Genomic DNA, 22,621 nt, shown 5'->3' with positions numbered 1-22,621 from the left:
TACAGGTTTGTACACAGCATTCCAAGATGTTCACCACGCTAAGGGATTGGCATTTGGACACAATCTTTAGAATTGCAACTTCTTTGGTGCATTGAAATCAACAATTTTGTTGTAGAAGTCTTCATCTGCTACACTTGGTAAATGTAAGCTACTTCTAGCTTATTGTGTGGCACTGCGCCAAAAGAGCTCCCGCCAACATGAAGTCTTCAAAAAGTTGCAGACATCTCTGATGGTAGTAGCAGATCGTTGTCTCCTACCTATACCGGTTAGAGATGATTTGAATTACAAATCGCTAGACTCTTGGACGTTCGACGCTCATCCCACACGTAGTCACAATACGAGGGACACACAAAACTGAGGTACAAACGATCACACATCCCGAACGCTCGAGCTTCCGATAGTGCCGAGGACTTCAGAGCCGAAGAACACTTCTAACAGCCGCCGATTCAGGTGCTTCAGTGTGTGAAAGAGTATGGTTATGGAGTGTTGTATGGCATTCTATCCAAGGCAGTCCATTACCGGTATGCAATTAGTCCGTAAGTGGTTTTGCAGCGGCTCTCCTAAGTGCTACCGATGAAGGTGATGATTTTAAGCTGTTCATGTTTCCAACTCGACGAAGCACTCAGAATAACTTGTGCTGGGACTCACAAAACTATAGAAAGATGTCGCATATTCCTCGTTTCCTTCGGAGTTTTTCATAAATAAATATCTTTTAATAAGTGAAATTGGAATAAACTGTTATCAAACACCACAAAACTCAATCTTTTTAAATGTCCTTCACATTGACTCCATCTTTTACAGCCCAGCAACTGAGCTTCTGGGTGAAAAGGTATCAATAAAACACTTTAATTATTGCAAAAACAGCATTTTTAAGCACCCCTTCACGCTTTTAAGTCTCTTCATCTTCATTTTCCTATGCAATAAATATAGCGCATTAGAATGGTGCAAAATGACTCCCTCCGCTGTATGGCTCATGTCTGTCTCGCCTTCCCCAATTTACCAGCTCATTCGCCACGATGACCCAGATGTTTTAATTTCACGAAACCAGAAGCTACCGCTACCGCTGCCCCGGGGTTCATAATTTAACAGCAAATTTAAGCCACAACTACAACAGCAGCACACCCCTTTAACCAAGAGCACTACCGCACCACTTCCGCATGGGGTGTGAGTGAGATTCTGGCGCATAAATTTCGGGCATCCTTCTGGCAAACCAGGATACATGGGGAGCACAGAAGACAGGAGAACAGAATCGACCAAAACACCACGCAGCAGAGCATACCCCGTTTGGAAGTTCCTTTCACCTCGGGTTGCTTCAGTGCGGATGTGCCCGAGGGGGGAGGGGGGGGGCACCGGGTTCAGAGGGTTTTGCCATTTGCCTAACCCCACAAACCCACGCTTCAGGGACAGAAAGTGCGTTCACGCGCCAAATTAAAGCTAATGGACTTCAACCGCTGCCACTGCTAGCGCAAGTGCTAATGCGTGCTTGCTATTCCCCCGAGCGGGTGCGCTTCTACGTTCCCCGGCAGCATTTTGCTTCAATCATCTCGGCACGGCAGCGCTCACCACCCCACATAGAAACTCACCGGGCATGCAAAACCGACCGCAAACGGGGAATGCTTTTTGGCCGCGTTCTTGTCGGATGGTGGAGCGAGCGGGGCATGCATCCGATCTATTCATTCAGCAGCAACGACTTCCGCCGACCGTTATGGGAGATTGTATGTGTATGAGTGTGTGTGCGTTTTTTTGCAGTTTGTGCGCTGCATCGATTCTATGAATTTAATTAATTCATTGTAATCTATGCTAATAAACGAAATATAATTAGAATATTGTCGATCGGGCTGTGCTTGCGGTTACTGTTCGTGGTGCTGCTGCTGCGATTTCCTGCCAAACTGCAACAGCCAACAGAACATGTTGCTCGCCGCACAGCTTGTGAATGGAACCAATCAACGAGAGCTTATAGTAAAAGAGTCAATAAAAAGGATTACCTTTTTGCCAGACATAATCAATTAAACAATTGCACTCGATTATTGTTCGCTTCCGTCATACGTTTCGTTACAGAGCGACACATTAATTGAAGGAATGCAAATCATACGGCAACGGACCAGAAGCAGACACAACGTACCCCGTACCGTATCGAATGATGCCGGGAATCTAACACGAACCGATGATGACGAGTGAGCTGGTGCATCCGGACAATTGGCACGGAATGATAATTGCTGCTCCGGTGGTGACGGGACACAGTGACGCCATCCCACCACGGAAGCGAAGGTGGCTCATCGTCGAAGTTAGTCACTGTTGCAGTTGCGCTCGGACATCCCGCGTCACGTGGGAATTAGTCAGCGGTGCAACGGTGACAGATTGCATTTTGAAGAGCATTTCGAATGCGCTACGACAACGATTGCTTGAGCACGCTAGATGCGTGCTGATAAACCCTCGCGGCTTTCGTACACAAAAAAGAACCCCCTCTCCGGCAGAAGTCAGTCAATGTCGGGGTGTGATGGAATTGATTGAATATTAATTTACTGGCGGTGGTGATGCGAGCCTATATGGTCTCCTCTTAAGTGATTCCTCTCCCGGTCCAACGACACTAAATCACCATAATGAGCGAGCAGCCCCTCGTTCAGTGCAGACGTACACAGTGAAGTGCTTGGCTTGGACTGTTTCAACCTTCAATCCAAAGCCAAGCCATTTTATGACGGGTTTTAATTGAATTATTACCACACATCGTCAGCATCTTCAGCGCGCGGCGGAAGGCAATGAGTCAAATGTAGTAAACGACAATGTTGGAATGGCGCAAAAGGCTAAATAAGGTAAAGAGGGCTGCTGATGTGCTGCTAATGCCTGCCTGCCTGCCTGTCTGCCCGAACAGAACCAGATGTGCGTTGGTTGCGCTTTACTACACTGTAAAGGCTTCCGCAGAATACCGTCAAAACCCCCGTGAGCCGCAAAAGGTATTAAAACTTTTCACGTGGCGTAGGTGGCTGACGCGATGGGGGGATGCTATCTGTGTCGACGCAATTAATATCCATCCATCCCATCCTAGCCACGGTATCTTAAGCGGTCGAAATTGACGTTTGATGTTCGTCGGTGCATGTGTAAATGGTTGGGCTGTATTAAATTGAGATTGACAATATCACCGTAAAGGTTATTAAGCCATAAATGGGGCGGTGGACACTAATAAGCACAGCGTACGCGGTGTGGAATGGTCACAATCATTATGGTGAAATTTTGATGCAAATGGCTAAGAAAATGACAAGCCTTAATAAGCTTAAGATATTTTTAAAAGGAAAGAAATTTTATGAAAAAACACAATAAAACGATATCAAAATTAAGAAATAACAATAATTCTCAGAATAACAAGATATTAGAGAAATTATTGAAGAAATTAAAACAGGAAATAACCAAAACATAAAATAGACAAAGGCGAAATAGAAAAAAAACATTAATTATTGCATAAATTGGCTTTATATCATTCAAAAACAGACAAAACTGAAAAATGAAAGTAGTAAAACTAACTTTAAAAACAAATCAAAATATATAAGAAAAACAAAAAAATAAAAACAAATCAAAATGACATTAAAAATCCTTGAACTGCAAAACAAACATAAGAAGTATAAAATGTGGATGAAATTCACAAAGACAAACAAATTATGGACCCATTAAAACATGATAAAAACAACATCTGGCAGTCATCCAATAAAACATGAGACGTTCTTAACGATCAACTATCCTACCCGAAATCGTCTGCCATGCCATTGTAGCTGAAACCGAATATAAACGATATTTCTTTAAAATATGCCCATGTTTTACCGATTTTTCACCCACTTCCTGTTCTAGAGCTATAAATACAACAAAGGGATGCGTGGACGACTGTTCGCAGGGAAGAAATCCTAGACAAACAAAGTCCCAGCGTAACGGTTCTCAAAATTCACAACACATCGCCCCGTTGCCCACCGCCGAGAACGACAAACCCGTCAGACAATTGCTCTATTAACGCTGGCGACATGATGTCAGCCCAAGCGGCAAGCGATGATAAACATACTTCCCGCCGAACATACAGGACCGGAACGGATACAATCTCAACCGATCCCGCAAAGCGACTCGAGAAAACGCTGTAAGGAAAACAAATCCTTCCCAAAGCCACGCTGTTCCTTCAACGGTTCAACTCTCCAGCAAGTGCGCCAGAGCACGGGACCAAAAGAGGGACAGTAATGCACGCACAATGTTGCTCGCGAGCTATTATCCTTTATCGCGTCGTCATCTTTAACGGGCGGGACATTCATCACCACCGGGCAAGGGAAGGCGGTACTCACCAGCGACAAGTAGTCGTTCTCGCGGGGCCAACCATCATCTTCAAGCTGGGCAATGCTCCTCTTTTTTTTTTTTGGGGAGCTTTTTTGTAAGTGTGCTTGAAATTTTATTTTCCTGCCAATTTCCCGCTAGATGAGGCCATTCTTCTTCATCCCCTCCCCGGTCGCGTGTATTCTTAGCTTGATCTTGTGTTTTTTTTGCGTGTACCCTGTTGTAAACGTGATGCTTCACCCTCGCAACATGGCTCCAAAACAGGGCCATCCTTCCTGTGCTCTCCCGCTAAAAACATGGGGGTTGTAATTTTAATGCCATAAATTCAGTTTTATAGCCAAGCCATATCCCACGAACTGTACACAGGCGTCGTTGCCCTCGGGTGTGTTCCCGAACTGGGCTGCACAAACGTTTCTTCCTGCCCCATCCGCCCTCTTTTTTTGGGTTACTCGGATGGATGACCCATCAGTAGAAGTGATAATAAAGTATCCCGGGCCTTGGGATCAAAGGCAGTGAAGCTAGTTCACTCTAGAAGTGGCCCCACAGTCGCCTCGTTTGACGCGCGAACAGGGCGAGCAAACAGTCAAGGTTTTGGGGCGATTTTTTGTTTTGTTTTTTGGCATGGCTCTTTCATTCACGTGGCGCGCGTTTCCGAATCCGGTGCGTTTGGTCGGTCGACCGACCGAGTGGATGATAATAAAATTAGATTCAATAAAAAAATATACGACAGCATAATTAATCATTTTTATCACTTTCTACGCACTTTCGGGGTCGGAGGAATTTTGGTTTCGCCCAGCCGTGATGCGTGTGTATGCCGATGTTGCTTTGGTGCAATGGTCACGCAACCGCAAAGGAAGGGAAGGCAGAGAGAGAGAGAGAAGAACATGCTGAAACCCCCGGGGTGTAATGGTCAAATTAGTGGAATCTGTGCTGTAATTATGGGGCTTTTCGTGTGCCAGTGTACGAGCTACGAGCACCTGCTGTGTTAGAACTTCTTGTTCACCACGCTGGTCAAACTAATGTTCTCATCAATACCGCATCTATAAACAACGGACTTGAGGGCTGTAAAATTGTTTTATAATATGAACAACATGACAATTATGTGAAAATAACATACATTCTGCTAGACAGATACTACCGTCTAAGCATAAATTGAAAACTAGTCAGACAATAATTCCATAAACGTCCCATTCGCGATGAATTTGGGCTGTTCATCGACTAATTTGGCATAACAAGCCACCCGTTTCGAACGACGATCCAAAAGCCGAAGCGAAAAGCATGTGCACTTCCGTCTTTTTTCGCAACTGCAAACACGTCGCAGTTCCGGAAGTGAGTGTGAGACGACACTGCACCTCTTCTAGGAGTGACTTCCGCCATTGTGCATGCCGCCAAACGCTTCCTCGTTACCCCGTCCATTGACAAATCCATCTAAATCCAAACCATCTTCAACGTAAAATAATTGCACATTGAATCGATGCGTGATCGCTATTACCATGATGCCACACGAGCACTACCGCCGGTTCGGAACCAAGGTAAAATTCCGAGGTTAAGTAAGCGAGCTCAGAACCACGCGGCTGCTAGAACGTTGCCTAATGTGTCTGCTACTGCCACGGCGATGCAATGCAGGTGTGCACCGTCGAAACCCAACACAATGCCTTTTACGAATGGGTGCGAGACTTTGCGCTACTCGATCGTTCGATCGAACAGATCACCGTTAGATGCTCGATCGTGTGACTAATTAATTCAAGATCGACCATCCTTGACCACCAGCCGAATGACGTCCAAGGCGCACACTGCCGCTGCACTGCGCTGGGCCATAGCAGCACGATTGCCTGCAGTTGGCCGCGGCTAACTGTTTGTTGATTTTCGCGCGTATCTAGAGCGCAGAGCTAGAGTGCAGCATTATGGTTATGTTCCAGTTGAACTCACACACATCACTTTGTCCTCAATTTGGCCCTCTCGTGCCGTGCCCCGGACGCTGATCGCCATCCGCACGCATGGCATAAGTTTGATGAATTGCAATGGTGAGTGGTGTTTGGTTTTATGTCACGATTATCATCGAACGTTTTTTTGATAAAGCTGTCAACACATTTCAGCTGGATTTTTTGTTTTGTTTGATCCGAATAAAATATTGCAACAACATGAGATTGGTTACGCAAACGTGGCAGGAGGTTTTAGGAATCGCGTAATCGCCGCCTCTGCACGCATTGATTAGACAACGGTCATCAGCTCGTAGTGAAAAGACGCCGCACAGTGTGTGGGGCAAAACACTTCCGGAGCGAACCCGTTGATAAGCCATGCTTTAGCCACTTCAGCGAGTACCCTCACCTGGGACACTGGTATTATCAATTGCAATCAAATGTATAATAAATTCCACGGAACTGATTCACTAGCGGCGACGAGACCAAGTGCGATTGCGCTAAGCGTATGCTGAGTGTCTCGCAGTGAAATGGTTAATGCTCGTTAGTTGGGTTTAAATCGTATTAGAACTAACGGAAGTATGCCATCGTATAATTGTTTCTAAATAACTTTCTCTGCCATGATAACGGACGATTTGATTATGCATGTTTTCTACATGCTGGTATAACAATCATGCTAGTGTAGGCTTCCTCGAGCTTCTCATCGATATGACTGGGTGGCTGATTGATTTGTCGATAGCAGGTCATGGTCATTATTACATAAATACTAATTGAGAAAATCGATTGCAAATTCAAAACATAAGACAAACCATTCTAAATTCAGCCATTCATTCATTCATTCAAAGGGTCCCTTTGTTAAGTCAAAAATCCACCGATTCTTTACAATCTCAATACTGGAGCCCTTCACGATTCTAGTCTGCTTTTTATGTGGAGTTTGACAGTTGGACTCTGAAATCATGCAAACTCTCCATACAAAACCGCACTCAATACTAGCCTGCGATTTTCAGTCTAGATTATTTCAGCACCATAGCTAGAATTATATATATGTATATTACACCCACTTTGATTGCTGCTCGAATCTGCTATACAATGTAAACAGCTGACAGGCTAAAAATTTCAGCGTACGATCTAGAAACGGAAAGAAGCCCACTATTATACTATTGTTACGTGTCTAAATCCTTCTTGAAAAATACTAGTGATCCAGCAGATAAAATCAATCATACATGAGCCATCCTGACCGAGCAAGTAAAGACATTTTTTCAGGTTGAAATAGTTTAGGCTTAACTCCTGAGGCAAGTACACCATTGGCCTTTGGCTAGTTTGACAAGTGACTACTTGGTTGACATAATTTCAGCCTGCAAAACTAATACTCCATACAAAAAGCTAACCAGAATCGTAAACACCCCACTCTGTTATCACAATTAAACTAACTAATGTTGAGCTGAAACAACCATCACATCAATCACGGAAAACATCCACCCTTAACATGAAAACTATGTTCTTACCAAACAAAAGAAAAAAAAACAACAAAATCATCTTCTTTACCTTCATCGCCCCCTCAAAGAGGAGTAGTTCCACACACTTTCCTTACAAACACCACGCTTCAAACCCCATCAAAGCGTATCAAAGTCACTTTCTACCTCGTACCAACTGAGCCACACTAGTAAAAAAAACCTTGTCGCCGAACTGCTAGCTTTCTTAGCTTTAAATCAAAACATTAACCAATTAATTACCTCAACAGCAACATGCGGTTTGATGTAGTTTGTGTTGTTATTTTTCTCTGTTTTTTTGTATCCTCTCTTGTTGCATTGTTTTTCTTTCATTTCTTATGTTTCTTTCTCTTTTCTCTGCTTTTTTCTGTTTTGTTTTTTTCTCTTCCTCTTGTTTTGCATTTGCTTTCCAATACAAACCAGTCCGACCAGTGCTCTGACTCCGGCCGGTGTTGATACATTGTTTGCTACAACACCCATTTTCCACTTTCGCGATCTTGTCCCGCTGGGATGCACACAGCGAGAGGCGAAGCAGCAGAACACCGCGGTGTATGACCGCGAAGGCCAGCCTCTGCAGTGTAATTAGCAAGTTTAAGTTGACACTTGAAGCTGCCCAAGCTCACTCATTCCCTTTCACCGCATGTGCGCGTGTGTGTGCGTGTGAGAGGAACACGCGGAACCGAGGCGAAACCGACCGCCATGCACCATCCATGCGCAACGCGCGTTGTCATCCGTTGCGTATCGTCTTCGGCGCACCAACAACAGCACCAAGTGTGTGCGCAATCACGCCAAATATTTGCAGTGCGCTCGCGCGCACTCGCCCGAGTGAAGCAAAATCTTTGAACGTGATGATTACCTATCGCTCGAGAGCACGGGGCACCAACACAGACATTTGTTTAACTTTTTTTTTCTGCAGGTTTCATTTTGCCGCATATGACAAGGTGGCATAAAAGTTAAAATAAACAAAAAGCGACAATATTGTTTATTGACAAAAGTTTCAAAAATATTTAACTAAATGATGTACATCGTACGATTGAAAACAAAAGAACAATAAAACTCACACAATCTGATGTAAAATCAAAAAAGACAAAAAAGAAATAATAAAATTGCCTTTCAACACAAATAAATGAGCTGTAAATATCAAGTAATAATAATAAAACATGTCATCTCTTTAAACCTACAGTAACCAACAACAAAGGCACTCAAAAAGACTAAAATTTTTAGGCAGGGTCGATTTTTTAAGCTCCACCACCCAGTAATACAGTTAGTACCACAACCGTACCAGCAATTGTTATCTTCATAATTACACCAACAGCCTAAATAACTGTCCGATGACCCTGCCCTGTCGTTAAATGCGTCCCCCCAAAATACCACCCCCAGCCGGCTGGTGGTATCGCTTTTTTTCTCGTGGAAGGCGCTAGTCACCTTTTTTTTTGGTGTGCTGATATCTCTCTGTGCCTCCCTCGCGGGACATATCCATTTCCTGTCCTCCAGCAACGCAATGCAAAGGTCGCACATAGCAAACGGAAATGGTTTGATGTTTTTTTGTCTGCTGCTCTCCGGTTACGAATCACACCTTTACACACACACACACACTCATCTCGCATCCGCTGCGGGTGAAGTGTAATGCTCGCCCGCGAAACGTCATCAGCATGCATCATTCGCAAGAGCTCCACTTCACTTTTATGGGGCCAGGGCCATGGACGCTTACGGGGGAGTTTGTCCACCACCTTCACACCTTCTCTTCGTCCAGTATGATAACACCGCACCGTATGAGACCCGCATAACGGTGCAAAAAAGCACAGACAGAAAGAGAGAGATAGGTGAAATGCACACGAAATCACCAAGGCAGCAGTGAGTAACGAAGATATACGTGCGACCCTTCACTGCTTTACACTACGATGTACACACGATCAATTGCAATGTAAAACAAGCTTGTAGTGGGTTTTTTTTGTTTCAGCACACTTCCTCCAAATCCACCGCTCGCAGAATCGCTCTTGATGACAAACGATTGTGAGGATTAGTAATAGCGCAGTTCGTAAAATTTCTATTTAAAGCGTTTCGCACGAATTGCACCCGCACTTGGTCGACGCTTCCAGCTCTGTCCAGAGCGTACGTTTTGCTCTACAGACGCAATCTCTGGCCCTGCTTCCGACTCTCTGCGGCAGATAGATAATGGCTCGCCCGGTGCGATAGGAAGTGACCCATTTGACCGACCGACGAAGGCCGTAGGAGCGCGGTTGGCAAATGGAAACATTCTTGGGACGTGGTGAGTGGGTTGTGAGCGAATCAATTATAAAGCATAGTTTACAACCAATAATGCGCTCGGTGGTTAATAATGGTGTGATTTTCGAGGGGTTGAATGATGATTAAATTTGGTTTAGAAATTCGGTTTCCTGTTGCTCAACATGGAATATGGAGCTTTTTTTGTTGGGAAAATATATACGATGCATTATTCAAAAATTATTTCCTGACTCGATTAGTGATCAAGCTGAATGCCTTCATGCAGGAAATCGAAATTAAATAACAAATAATTAATTAAAACATATCAAATGTTCAAAAATCACTTTGTATGTACAACAAAACTTGTAAAAATTATATATATATTTTTTATAAATAAATTCCGAAAATAATTCCGAAAGTAACATATTGTTTCGAAAGTTACGAAAATAATTCCGAAGTTACATCCGAAAGTTATGTTAAGAATTCTATGACTTTTAATCAAACGGTATTACGTCTCATTACGTCTCAGTATTAAATTTGAGACACTTTTAAATGGTACAACATAGTGATCGAAGTTGACAAGCATGACAAGTACATCAGCGAAGATACTGTGAGATATCCTTTATACTTGGCTGAATGTAATGGGAAGCGCATCAGCCTGCAGCTATGAATGGTAGTTACTGTCGATCGTGACTAAGGATGTTCCGGCAACACTTGGTGACCTTTAAAAACGATGTTTAAAAATCTATGAGATAGTGTAAATGATTTAATGTTAAAAAGAACACGATTAATCGAATAAATCTGTATTAAGTCACTATTCTTTATTAAGTCACTCTCAACCATGATATGAACCATGAGGGATATTTGTAGTTTCTAGCTCTAAATCAGCACTCCCATATTTGCACTATACACCCGCTTGAATATAGTGCATTATTTCTTCTTCTATTTGGCGTAACGTTATAGAGTCGTTCGAATTGACAACTGTACCACGGGACCGCCCCATATAGCGGATTAATTATCTGTATTTCTGGAAAGCATGCATACGACCTAGCAACAATCCCGTTATGGGTTCAAGCCCCGAATCGATTGTGCTCCCATACGTAGGACTGACTATCCTGCTATAAGTAATCAATAAGTTACTGAAAGCCAAGCCCCACTAGTGAAATCGACAGGACTTGACCGAAAACGGGTCTTGTGCTAAAGAACAAGAAGAAAAATATTCTTCTATAGTCTTCAGATTACTTCGAGAGACTTGGAGAGCAACTAATTCCATCAGAAGAAGACTAAACCATGTCAATGCATTTCCGAAAAGAAATTCCAAAATATGCTGGGTTTTACTGAACATTCCAGATCTCAAACAAAGACTCCGTGAATGATTTCTCTTGATAAAAATAAAGCGTGATTGGACAAAAGTTGATCATATCTATAGAGTTATGCGTGTCAACTACTATCTACTTCGGATGTACGGATGTGCGAAATGATTTCTACTCACGTCTGGTTCGCTTAGCGGTCAAAAATGAAAGAGAGCGTTTATATTTTATTTCCAATGCACGGTAGTGCAGTTATCGGTACGATAACTACGACGACGGTACGATTACCGAATTAAGCCGATTGCTTGCCTGCGGTGTAACGCAAGTGTGGTGTGTAACGCAAGTGTGGTGTATAGCGCAACTACACACCTGTGGTGTGGTGCAGCTTGCGTGCGAGGTACGCCACATATCGAAGAATCATATAACGAACCTTCCAGAATAATGACTAGGATATACTAATTTATAGATAAGTATGCAAAATGTAGAAATTATGATTTCAACTAAATCGTCAACATATTTTTTTGGAGATTTTTAAAATGATTTTCGGAGAAACTGTAAATGTCACTCGAGATATTGTAATGTGTTAAAAGGTCCTCAAATAGAAAGGTATATGTACGACTATTGGAACACATTTCTTAGCATTTATAGCCATGCCTAGAAATGCGTATCCAAGCACCCAATTTTGAAGTGGCAATCGGTGAGTCGTAGCGTAAAGTTATCAAATAGACCCAATATTCATTCTTCCAACGATGTGAGCAGCTGGTCAAACAGCACTCATACATTTAACGTATCTACCTTTTAGTAAAAACATGATTGTTAACATAAAAAAAAGTTGCATTCACTCCCCATCACGAGCTCATATTTACGATTATAAGCTTACTTTCACCTCACCACACCTGGACGGACAGAGAAGGCCAAGCAAATGCGTTATCCTTACAGTTGTCATTCAACTTCATGCACACAGGGTACGATGATTTGTTTATGAACAAAAAAGAAAGAAACCCACTGCACACACACACGGCCAAATTTGTACCATAAAAGATATGGTTGTACAGTGCACGCCCACCCATAACCGCCCAGTCCCAGTCGTATCATTTCGTCTGTCAGCGGAAAGCTCCCGAAAGCTGGACCAGCGGTGCGGCGCACATTTCACTGACAGGCGCCCCGGTGTGTGCCATCTCTCTTAAAGCAAACTCACTGAGCAGGGCACGTCCTCCTGGGTCTGGAGGACGAAGAGGCTCGTTCTTACCTTCTTTGGCTGTTCTTCGCCCCACCGCGTCCCTACCATTGCGTTCGTTCGGTAAATGGATAAAGAGCATAAACAAACAAGCGATACGTGTGAGAGTATACCGGGGCGACAGCGAAGGAACCGTTTGCCATGACAAGTAAATCCTGCCCCTAAATTGGCGCCGGCCTTCAGAATGGCCGCCCTACCCCTTCGACTCACCTTGGGATCGAGCAGACAGCGCTCGAGACTGTCCTCCCGTTGGCCGCTACCCGGGCGCTGCCCGCCGGCGTCCGTCGCTTCCTGGCGCAGCCGGGCCCGCTCGACGCGCACCAGCGTCGGGCTGTCCATGATGGATGGTGTGCGGCTTGGCGGGCCGGAATTCGATTCCGACGTGACCCGCATTTTCCCGTTGAGCGACACCTTGAACGGATTTTTTCGTCCTGAAAGGCGCTACTAAGGCCTACCGGCGTAGGCGAAGGATGCTTACACTTCGGCCCCTGCGAATGCGTACGGACACGGACCGACCGACGGCTTAAGCCCGAATACGTTTATGTGGTACTCGTTTTCCTTTCTCTTTACTCTGCTTCACACACAGCACAGCACAGCACAAACATTTGCGTAACAACTTTGTTTTCCCCTTCTCGGCGAATGCTTGATTTCGTTAATTTTCAGTTGATTGCTAACCAGATTTCTCCTCCTCTGACGCCAAATTGCAATCGTCTGCAATAATAAATACACACAATCACACACACACTCACACAGACACACACAAACACGCTTAAATTAACGATCGGAAAGCAAGATTCTTTCGCGAACTTCCTTTCGCTGCCCTGCCGGACGAAAACGGACCGAAAAGGGGATGCACTTTTTCACCTCTTAATTGCAACACACTTGAACGACACTTTCGCTAACTGTATCAGCACGTGATTTCGCTTGAGCAGATGCTGGGGGTTTGCGCTTCTTTTCTTTACGCTACCCACTTGACGTGAACGGCCGCTTCGTTCGGCATGCACACAACTGCCCTCGTGCCCACTCGAAAGCACTTCTTGGAGCAATTTAAGGGACCGAATTTTCGATCTAGAGTGCACCCTGGGTGACGCCCTTACTGGATGGGGATTAAATAGAGACAGGCGTTGAGGCACTTTTCCACAAGACAATCGCTGTACGGACGGATTGCTCACGCCACAATCCAGCAAAAAGGTTCACCGCGCCACAATATCTATCCGGAAGTGGGCAACAGTGCAATGTGCCCGACGGAGGATTCGTTCACTTCAATCACTTTTATTTCCACTTTTTGTGCTGATAATTTTCTACCCCGAATCGTTATTTAATCATCATTCAATCTGATGCCGATTCGTTGATAAGAGCGACGGTGCACAACTTAGCCCGGGTTTTAGGGGGGCGCTGGCAGAAGATATGATTGCCCTCCTTGCTGCCTCTTCACACCATCAGCTGCCGGCGCATGCTTTTTCTCGCGGCGCGTCTTAATTTTGCGCTTTCGCTTCGGTCCGTCCTTTCACGCAGTCGCACAGATTATCGCGCAACCGCTCCGGTACTGTCCGTTCCGCGAGGTGCGCCTTTTTCTATTGCGCCACTCACTGATCCATTTGCATTATTTTTCAAGCCTAGCCCACCTAATCTGGCTAATGTGCAGGCGGTGGTGTATGCGCGTTGCGGTTGCAACTATGCGCAACCTCTCTCCGCTAGGCAGGGCAGGAACGCCGCCAGTTCGCGCGTGATCATCTACACTCCAAGAGCGGCCGTTCCTTCCGCAAGCTTTTTGCTAGGTATTGTTTACGGTATTTTCTTCCTTTTGCGCTTTTCGTTCGTTTTTTGTTTAAGGGTTTGCCGATTGCCTCTTCTCGGCCGTCTTAATCAACGCCGTCTAATCTTCGGCAGCTCGCTGGGCGGCCCCTGTGCAGGAATAGAGAAAAGAGAGGTACGATTTGAGTAAATCACCGGAGTTGGGAAATGCAGTCGGCAAGTCGGCTGTCGGTGGTTTGGGTTTTGGGTGGAAATAGTTTTTTTGTTTTCGTCTTTCTTTACCGGGGAATTGATAGATAAGTGTTGAGAAGAGAATAAAATGAAATTTAAAAAAAATCAGAAAATAAATGTAATGAATAAAATACATACATAATGAGTAAAAACGATTGTTCTATTAGCAAAGGTAAATGTTCTAACAATTTGTTGTAGCAACTAGTACTTTTTTATTAAAAATGTTTTTATAGAGTAAATTATTAAAAGAGATAAAATAAGTATTAAAATATAATTAGGTAAATTAATAAAATTATCATTTGTTTCACTTATAACTTTTATATGTGTAACTGAAAATAGAAGTTATTCAAACGTCCTTGAGGATCTACTCAAATGTTTTTGAACATAAAATAACGAATTTTGTGTATTTTTATGCTGTATCTTCTAATATTCATTTTGTACGATATACCTATGTGTTATGGGTCTGACAATTTATTTATCATTTTTAACTGTTTTTCTATATCATACTTATATGATCATTTTTGGATCTTTAAGGGCTATTCAGTAGACGAATGCAAAAATGTATACATATTTGTGAAATGAAAAAAAAAATCCACAATATTCGCCCCAGTATAATATACCAAAATAGGAAAAAATAAGCTTCTGTCATTGTATAAAACACTTTTGTACATCAAGACACCAGATGTCATTCTCTTGAGAATGAATGCCGATTTACTCATGAACACTCCAGTCCATTAAGTAATTCTGTGATTATTTTAAATATTTAAAAATCTCTTCTTCTTTCACAACGACCAGCCTAACATGAGATTTGAACGCATTACCTTCAATGTACCAACCACAACACTTATCCCCTGCGCCTCGCGACGATGTACGTGCAATGTGTGTTATCATCTAATAAATACTCATTCATACAATGTGTTTGTCAACCTACAGCAACGAAATCACACACGCACAAACCCAAGCGATCCCAAAAACATTTCCATTCATCAGGAAGATGGGGGAAGGCTTTTGGTCAGGTATGGTCATGGAGTTGAGTTTTCCACTCGATTTCCACACTTTGATTCCACAACGCCACATCGCCATCGGGAGCGTTTGCTGGTGAAAGAAAAGACGATAAACACCATTTCTTACGGGGCGGGGTGTCAGAAAAAGGCAACCAGCAAGAAAATGGTATAAGATTTTTCCCTTTTGCTTCCACTCCCATCCCCATCGCTTGCGCCCATATTTTACCTTCAAAACCTGCAAATGGCGCAACATAGATGAATCTTAGCCCGGGCCGCTAAACTCACATCCACGGCCGCCGCAGGGCCGTAGCACCGTAGTAGAAGATAGTGGAAAAATTTCGCTCATCACTTTTGTTCCGTGGTGATTTTTACCCTCCTTTTTTTTGTTTAGTTCGGTACTAGTTTCATTCTTTTTCAGCCACTTGCTACACCAGCACCGGCCACCGTACGCACCGAGCGGGAATGCATTCAAAGAAACTTGGGATTCATTTTTTGTTTGGTAGCTTGGTTCGTTGGTAGTGTCTTTGTGGGCCAAACTGCCGAACATTGGGGTTACCGGATGTTTTACCTTTTTTCTCTTCCTCTTTCTGCTTTTCCTTAGACCACGCTTAGTTTCGCGTACGCGGCTTTTCTCTTTATCTTGGCGCTAAAACTTTTCCCGCCTTCCGCCGCCCGGCACTGTGGGTGTTTTGCGTGCGGTGCAAGTTTGGAGAAAGGAACATTTTTCTCCCCCAAAATAGTAAAAAAAAAGAAGGACCGTTTGTTCAACGGCCGGCTTTTATTGTCTTAAGTAAAAGTTGGCCAACCATAATCAGCACCCTCAAGTCGACGCATCCCCATCGCTGGCCTTTAAAATCCATCACGCTGCTTCGCTTTCAGTGCTTTAGCAAAGTGTGTGTGTGTGTGTGTGTGTGTGTGTGACTGTGTGACTGTGTGTCCATTTCTCTATCGTGGTTGGCTTATAATGGTAAAAAGCGGGACAGGCACACGATAGCACAAGCCCGATTAGATGACCGATGGGCTGGTGGAATGGCGATGTTACGACATGCACAGAGACCCTCACACACACACACACCCCGGAAGTGGCCTGCAGAGTGTTGGTCGCGTGCTAAGAACTCGCTTCGCTAGACAACACTGTGTAGTTGCAGCACGATAAGCCGCAGCCGTACTGCGGAATTGCGGACAGCGTACTGCGTACAAATCCAAACGGAACGGACGAACAATTACTTGGGAAGTTGATACATCCAAAGACCGCCGGAACAACGTTGTGCAACACTGGAAAGCAAGTGTGTCCTTCAAAATGGAGGTCCCTTATTCGAGAACCCCCCTCCCCCCCACCCCACAAGTCCGAAATGGTCAAACCCCAAAAACGTACAGAAATGCATTTGTCCCGTATGATGCGGAACTGTCATACGAACAACATCACAAAACAATTGTGTTGGGTGACTCCAGATGCATTTTGGTGGTAGGTGACTGCTGTATTGAATACTCGTTTTGGGACCAGCAACACAATCCGATAAGAGTGGGAACAGTAGCGAAGAAGAGAACAACATATACACAGTGTGTGGTTGTTGTTTTCCTTATCGCGTACATAAGGGAATGTAAACAATGTTGGCCTTTTGCCCTTCCGTAAGTTCCCTTCAAAATGTATGAGGTTTTGGGTACGGTGCATTATTAATCAATGTGCTAATTGACAATTGAAGTTACAATTAACAAAAAACCCCATTGAAGCACTGCTTAGACATTCATATTTTGACGCCACTAGGAAGAAGCAGACTAGGGAAGAGAGTTTTGTTTTAATTGCTGCATCCGACAATTCGCATATCGTGAGTTCTGAACTCTGAATAAGCTGTATCGAATTCGACCGAGTGTTCGATAAGACAATTTCCATACATTTTCTAATAGACCAATTCTTCCGTTCAAGTAGTTAAGAGTCAGTTGTTTTATTTATTCTATTTTTTGTGTGTGTTTCAATGGATTTGATACATACAAATCAAGTTACAACTACTTCGATTACGAACAAACTTTTAACACTTACCGTATTAATACACGATGCGCAATCTCAGATTGCGCATATATTCGTTTTATCAAAATATATGTCATTTCGCGTAGCCAACCCTGAGCTATAAACGTCATTTCCATACAATTTCAGAATGCGCCAAGATTGCGCATAAATTTTCAAGATTATATGTCCGAGATATATAATTTTTTTTTGACAGATAAATATATCAAACCGACCCGTTTGACAGATAAATATATGCGCAATCTGAGATTGCGCATCGTCTATTGCTACGGTTAGTGTTACGCACGCGATTCTAAATTTCTTTTTTTTACCAATCTGATCATAGTAACCATTATTTATCCTTCCACGTGAAAATAAGATGTTTCTGGAAACACGAATTATCCCGTCCGAACGGATATTCGGGTAAACTTGTGAGGATAAATTTAGTATAAAAGTAGGCCATATTTTAAATAAAGCAGGATTCAAACGCAGAAGCTCTTGGAGTAAAGAGGTTTAATTCTAAATATCTGAAATAGGACAGAGCCCCTGGATTTCCGAGCCAAACACCCCCTTCCGTCTGCATAGGCTTCCCAATCTTGGATCAGAAGCAACTAGCGGGAAGGACTGGTTAGTAAGCGAAGTATCAAATACTCTATCCACTCTGCTGCTGTTTGTTTCTCCTCCGTTACAACCCTGCAACTCTTGCTGAGGGCCAAACCTTCGCGTGGCCTGCCGGAGAAGCTCGGTTCGTAACACTTAGGTCTACAGCAAGCACAAGTTTTATAATCTAAACAACGTTCATTGTTTTTCACCTAACAGCGTTGTATAACATTTAATCGTCCCTAACAGAGATCTTCACGTCCTTTCATGTCAGCCAAGTCAATTGCACCAAAGTTAAATATGATCCTCGTGTATTTTGTAAATTCGCCATGATGTTGTAGATAATATATTAAATAATTTAGCAATTCTCATTATAGTGAAAGCTCATCGATGTTTCTTTTGCAATTTTTCGTCTATACCTAGATTCTCGCAACATTATTCAGACTTGTTGCTGGATGATTATCCAAATGGATAGATACATCGGTTCTTGTCAGGTATATCAACGCGTATCAATTGTAATGGTTTTGCGAACATATTTCTAGCCATTTTCAAGAAGAAACTAACACTATTCTATTTTATTGTTTAGCATTTGTTATGGCAATTATTGACATTATTCTACAGATAAATAAACAACAATAGATAGAGAAATCAATATAAATAGATGAATAGATTTACTACCCAGCTATGAGTATATCAACTTAATGTAAATATTATACAGAGCTTTGTGAGACTTTCCCAGGCATAGAGTCCAGATTGGAATAGAGTCACCAATCCACAGCTGGCTTGTTCAGAATCAGGTGCTTTTTTCATTACACCAACCTTCAAGGACTTCAAGGTTGGTATGAGAGTTGAGTATAAATGAATACTCCATGGTAGTGTTAATGATAAGTATTGATTGAACCATTCAACCAATTCTATCTATTTTTAGTTACATGATACCCAAAATATGCTTTAAAATACGTGAAAAAGAACACTTCACATCAGCATACCGTACCATTCTGTTGTACGCATACAACTTAGCTGAGCTTTACCGAATGAATTAATGCTAGTAAATGATAATGAGTTTAAGCAACATAGACATAGTACCGGATGAGATGGGAGTGTTATCTCCTCCATTGAAAAAAAAAAATACAATAAAAATTGAACCCATTACCCACACAATCCGTCATCCATCTCCATGCCATCAGGAGACCTCCTTTCCATCATCCGTTTAATAAACTAACGCAGCGCAAAGTGGAAAAAAGGAAATTTGCAAAAATTCTCTCTCCACCCAGCTTTGCTTTTTAATCAAGCCCGCACAACCACAACTGCCAAGCAAACCCCTGGCTGGCGTGATCGTGTACCAGTGCCGACATGGAAACCGACCCCCGGATGAAAGCGACTCGTCCCCGCAGCGGTGCACCCGGAAACTTCCGCCCAGGAGATGGATTAAGTCTTTCACTTCCCAAATTTCCCCACAAAAGATGGAAATTTCCCGATAAGAGCCATTTACGACCATTTTCATTTGCCGAATTCGAGGGGGCTCCAATTTATCACGTACGTATCCGTGACCGTGGTGTATCGAGAAGGAAAGAAGAGAGAGAGAGAGAAACACAGCATCACAGCATGATCAAAAAGACAACAACCAGACCACGATCTTGCGCTCATCAAACACCGTCCCGTACGGACGGTGGTGGTGGTGCGAACGGGGACAAAAAATTGGAAACTATAACAATTTTATGGCATATCCCCCCAAAACCGCGATGCGTAAAGTGCATAAACGAGGGAAGGAAAGGAACAGCAAACAGCGCAGCGAAACGATGGCAGAAACATGTCTACGGAATATGTACGCCCGGAACTGCATGGCGTAACGGGGTAGCACGCGGAGATGCCGATGCCACAGAGAGCACCGTACTTTCTTTTGCTTTTCGATTTCGTGGCCCAGTTACGCGGCACGCTGCCTTCGGTTTGGTTCTCTCTGTTTCTCTGCCGGATGGGCCAAACCATGAAGTTTGGCTTTCAATTTTGTTCCACTACTCTGGCGTTTTGGATTTTCGTGCACCACAAAACACACAATTCGGGACTGGTCGTTTGTGTTTGGCCGGGTTCTGCGCGCGTGGGTTTGCTTTTTTTCGTCAGTTCGATGTTTGATTTGCTTTCTTTTGGTCGTCCGAGAAATGGGTTCTTGCAAGATGGGGCAGCAAATTTGCCAACTACCACTACCCAAAAAACCTCTCCCGGGGCACTTTTTCTGCGCAAAAGGGAAAAGAGGGAGAAAATACACCAACAACAGCATACCCGATGGGACCGATGTCTTTCATATCTGTATCTGTTTTAATAGAAAACCCAAACGAAACGAAGCACATCTTCTGGACACATGGTGTGTTCTGGACCATATGTTGAGCATTTGTTTGCCATTGGAGGCACGCAGATGAGATGAGACTTTCCAATCGCTTGTCCGGGATGTAGTTGAGTAGTTTTAACGTAAAAATTAACAGTCTACTACATTACAACATACAAACTGTGCCCAACAGAACAGCGATTGTAAACACGCCATTATGGTCGAAGTCCTGTTAAGCCATTATGGACATTGGATTAGCGCTGTTTTCGCGAGTTGGTGGTGGCGGTTTGTGAGATCATTTTATATCCGAATCTGACGGTCTGGAAAAACAGAGAGATCAGGCTTAGCTGTCACGAATGGTAGAGAGATTTAGCCATCAAGAAATGACACAGCGAGAGAGGGCAAAGATAGCAACAAACATGTTTGTCCTGCCATTCACTAGGGTTTATCGGAAGACCCAGAATATCCAATGTCCAATGGCTTAGGTCTTTAGTCGTCAGTTAGAAGATTTGAAAAACGATGATTGTCTACCGTGTATCTTTTCTTGCTGTGATCTGAAACTTCACTTGGTCACTAATTCTATGGACAATATACAATGTTGGGCGCATTTAAATTGTGTTATTACTTCAAAACGAACTTCTTGCCTTCTGTTGGACCTTTGTTCTAAAATCAACTTCATGCATCCTCTCCAAGTGCATTGAAATGCATTCTCGACCCAAAACAGACCGTTAAACCACAGCAACCAAGCAGAGTCAATTATCACACAATACAGTATCTTTTAACTTTTTCGTTCCATTTCCAAATTCAATCGATCGTCGGTTCGCCGGCTTTGCTCCTTTTTTTATTTCGAATTTGCACCGACCGGTCTGTCTGTGGATGATTGGTTCCCTTTACTTTTCTCGTGTTTCGTTTGCTGTATATACCTTATTGCTGGGTTTGTTTTGATTATCTTTCAACCGTCTTGCCATATCTTTCTTTATTCTACCACTTCATTACCATCGCTCAAGCGATCGTTCTGTTCTTCAAAAAAAAATCGTACAAAGAACAGAAACCCCCCTTCATCCGCGTCGGAAACAGAAAGAAAAGCAAATGCGTAAAGAATCTTCGAGGGACCGATCAGCCCCACAGCAGCCCAAAGCATAAAAACGAACCTTTTTGATTTATGCTCCTCGGCCGCGGTTCAGCCGTCTTCCGAGAGCTTTCTTGCGTGTTGCCCGGCTGTCTGTACTTCGTTGCTTTGAATCGTTTGCGCCCTTTGGCCGACGAAGCCTCCAAGCAGCCCACTTGCCAAATGGTCACTGACTCTCGCACGCAACAGCGATCCCAACGATTGGAATGTTGGAAGAAGACCACTCACAATCCAACACACGCACACACGCACACAAACGTTACAGTGGTAGCAAACTTCACCTTTTCTGGCGGCACACACCAAGCGATTAGCACGATTCTCAGTACACGCGCGTGCACTTTCGCGTACAGCGTATCTCTGTGGCGCTCTGTCGGTTGCGACAAACCGCGCGCGTGACGCATATATGCACACACACACACACACACACTGGTACACGGCGTGCGGGATTCAAAACTGCAACTGCTGCAACCACATGCACGCACCTCGGACACGTTGGGTTTTCCGTGGGTGTATATGACTACACTTTTCCGCCACGAACACTTTTCCACCATACACTGCAGCACTGCACCGGATTGGCTGTGATTTGCATTATTTGTTGCAGCCGTTTTTTTTTCTTTCTTTTCTTTGCACACTTACTGTACCTTTTTGCCACTTGAACCACCGAACAGTACTGCTGTTTAGGCTTTGCGCGTTTTGCAGGCGCACCGAAAGCAGCAGCTCGAATTCGTTAGTTTTACATGGGAAAAACTCCGATCACGACGTGATTTCGATGACGCGCTTCCGCAGCAGCTCGTTCGCCGGCCGTCGCGCAAAGCTAAAATAACACTGGCGTGCGAGTGTTTGTTGTGCAGGCCTCCTAGTCCCAGAGCATGGCACGCACGGCGCGAAGTTTCGGGTCGGATGCCGAACCCGAACGCGTCGCAACCAACTCGTACCGATGGGCGCAAAAGAGAAAGCTAATGCGAGCCGAGCGCACCGTGGTAGGTGCGTTTCACCCTCGTTGTAAGCGGGCAAAGCTGTGCTTCTAACCCCTAAATGCAAAGAGGTGATTGTGGAATTTATGGTTTTTATGAAAACATTGTTTATTTTGAAATTTGAT

General features: G+C 43.7%; 1 protein-coding gene across 1 annotated transcript in view; it reads right to left on the bottom strand.

Annotated features, from left to right (window-relative positions):
* The window catches only part of LOC121595472 (probable serine/threonine-protein kinase clkA), a 115,767-nt gene extending 93,437 nt beyond the window's left edge, over window positions 1-22,330 (bottom strand). Inside the window, exons 1-2 of the mRNA XM_041919488.1 lie at window positions 21,545-22,330; window positions 12,692-14,386 (exon numbers count right to left, since the gene is read on the bottom strand). Of these exons, the coding sequence (XP_041775422.1) occupies window positions 12,692-12,874 (183 nt within the window). The 5' untranslated portion in view covers window positions 12,875-14,386; window positions 21,545-22,330. The remainder of the gene's footprint in view (window positions 1-12,691; window positions 14,387-21,544) is intronic.
* Window positions 22,331-22,621: the final 291 nt, after the last annotated feature.

This window comes from Anopheles merus, chromosome 3R (assembly GCF_017562075.2).
Source record: "Anopheles merus strain MAF chromosome 3R, AmerM5.1, whole genome shotgun sequence".
Classification (NCBI taxonomy): domain Eukaryota; kingdom Metazoa; phylum Arthropoda; class Insecta; order Diptera; family Culicidae; genus Anopheles; species Anopheles merus.
The sequence above is the reverse complement of the archived record's forward strand: the minus strand, read 5'-3'. Positions and strand labels throughout refer to the sequence as shown.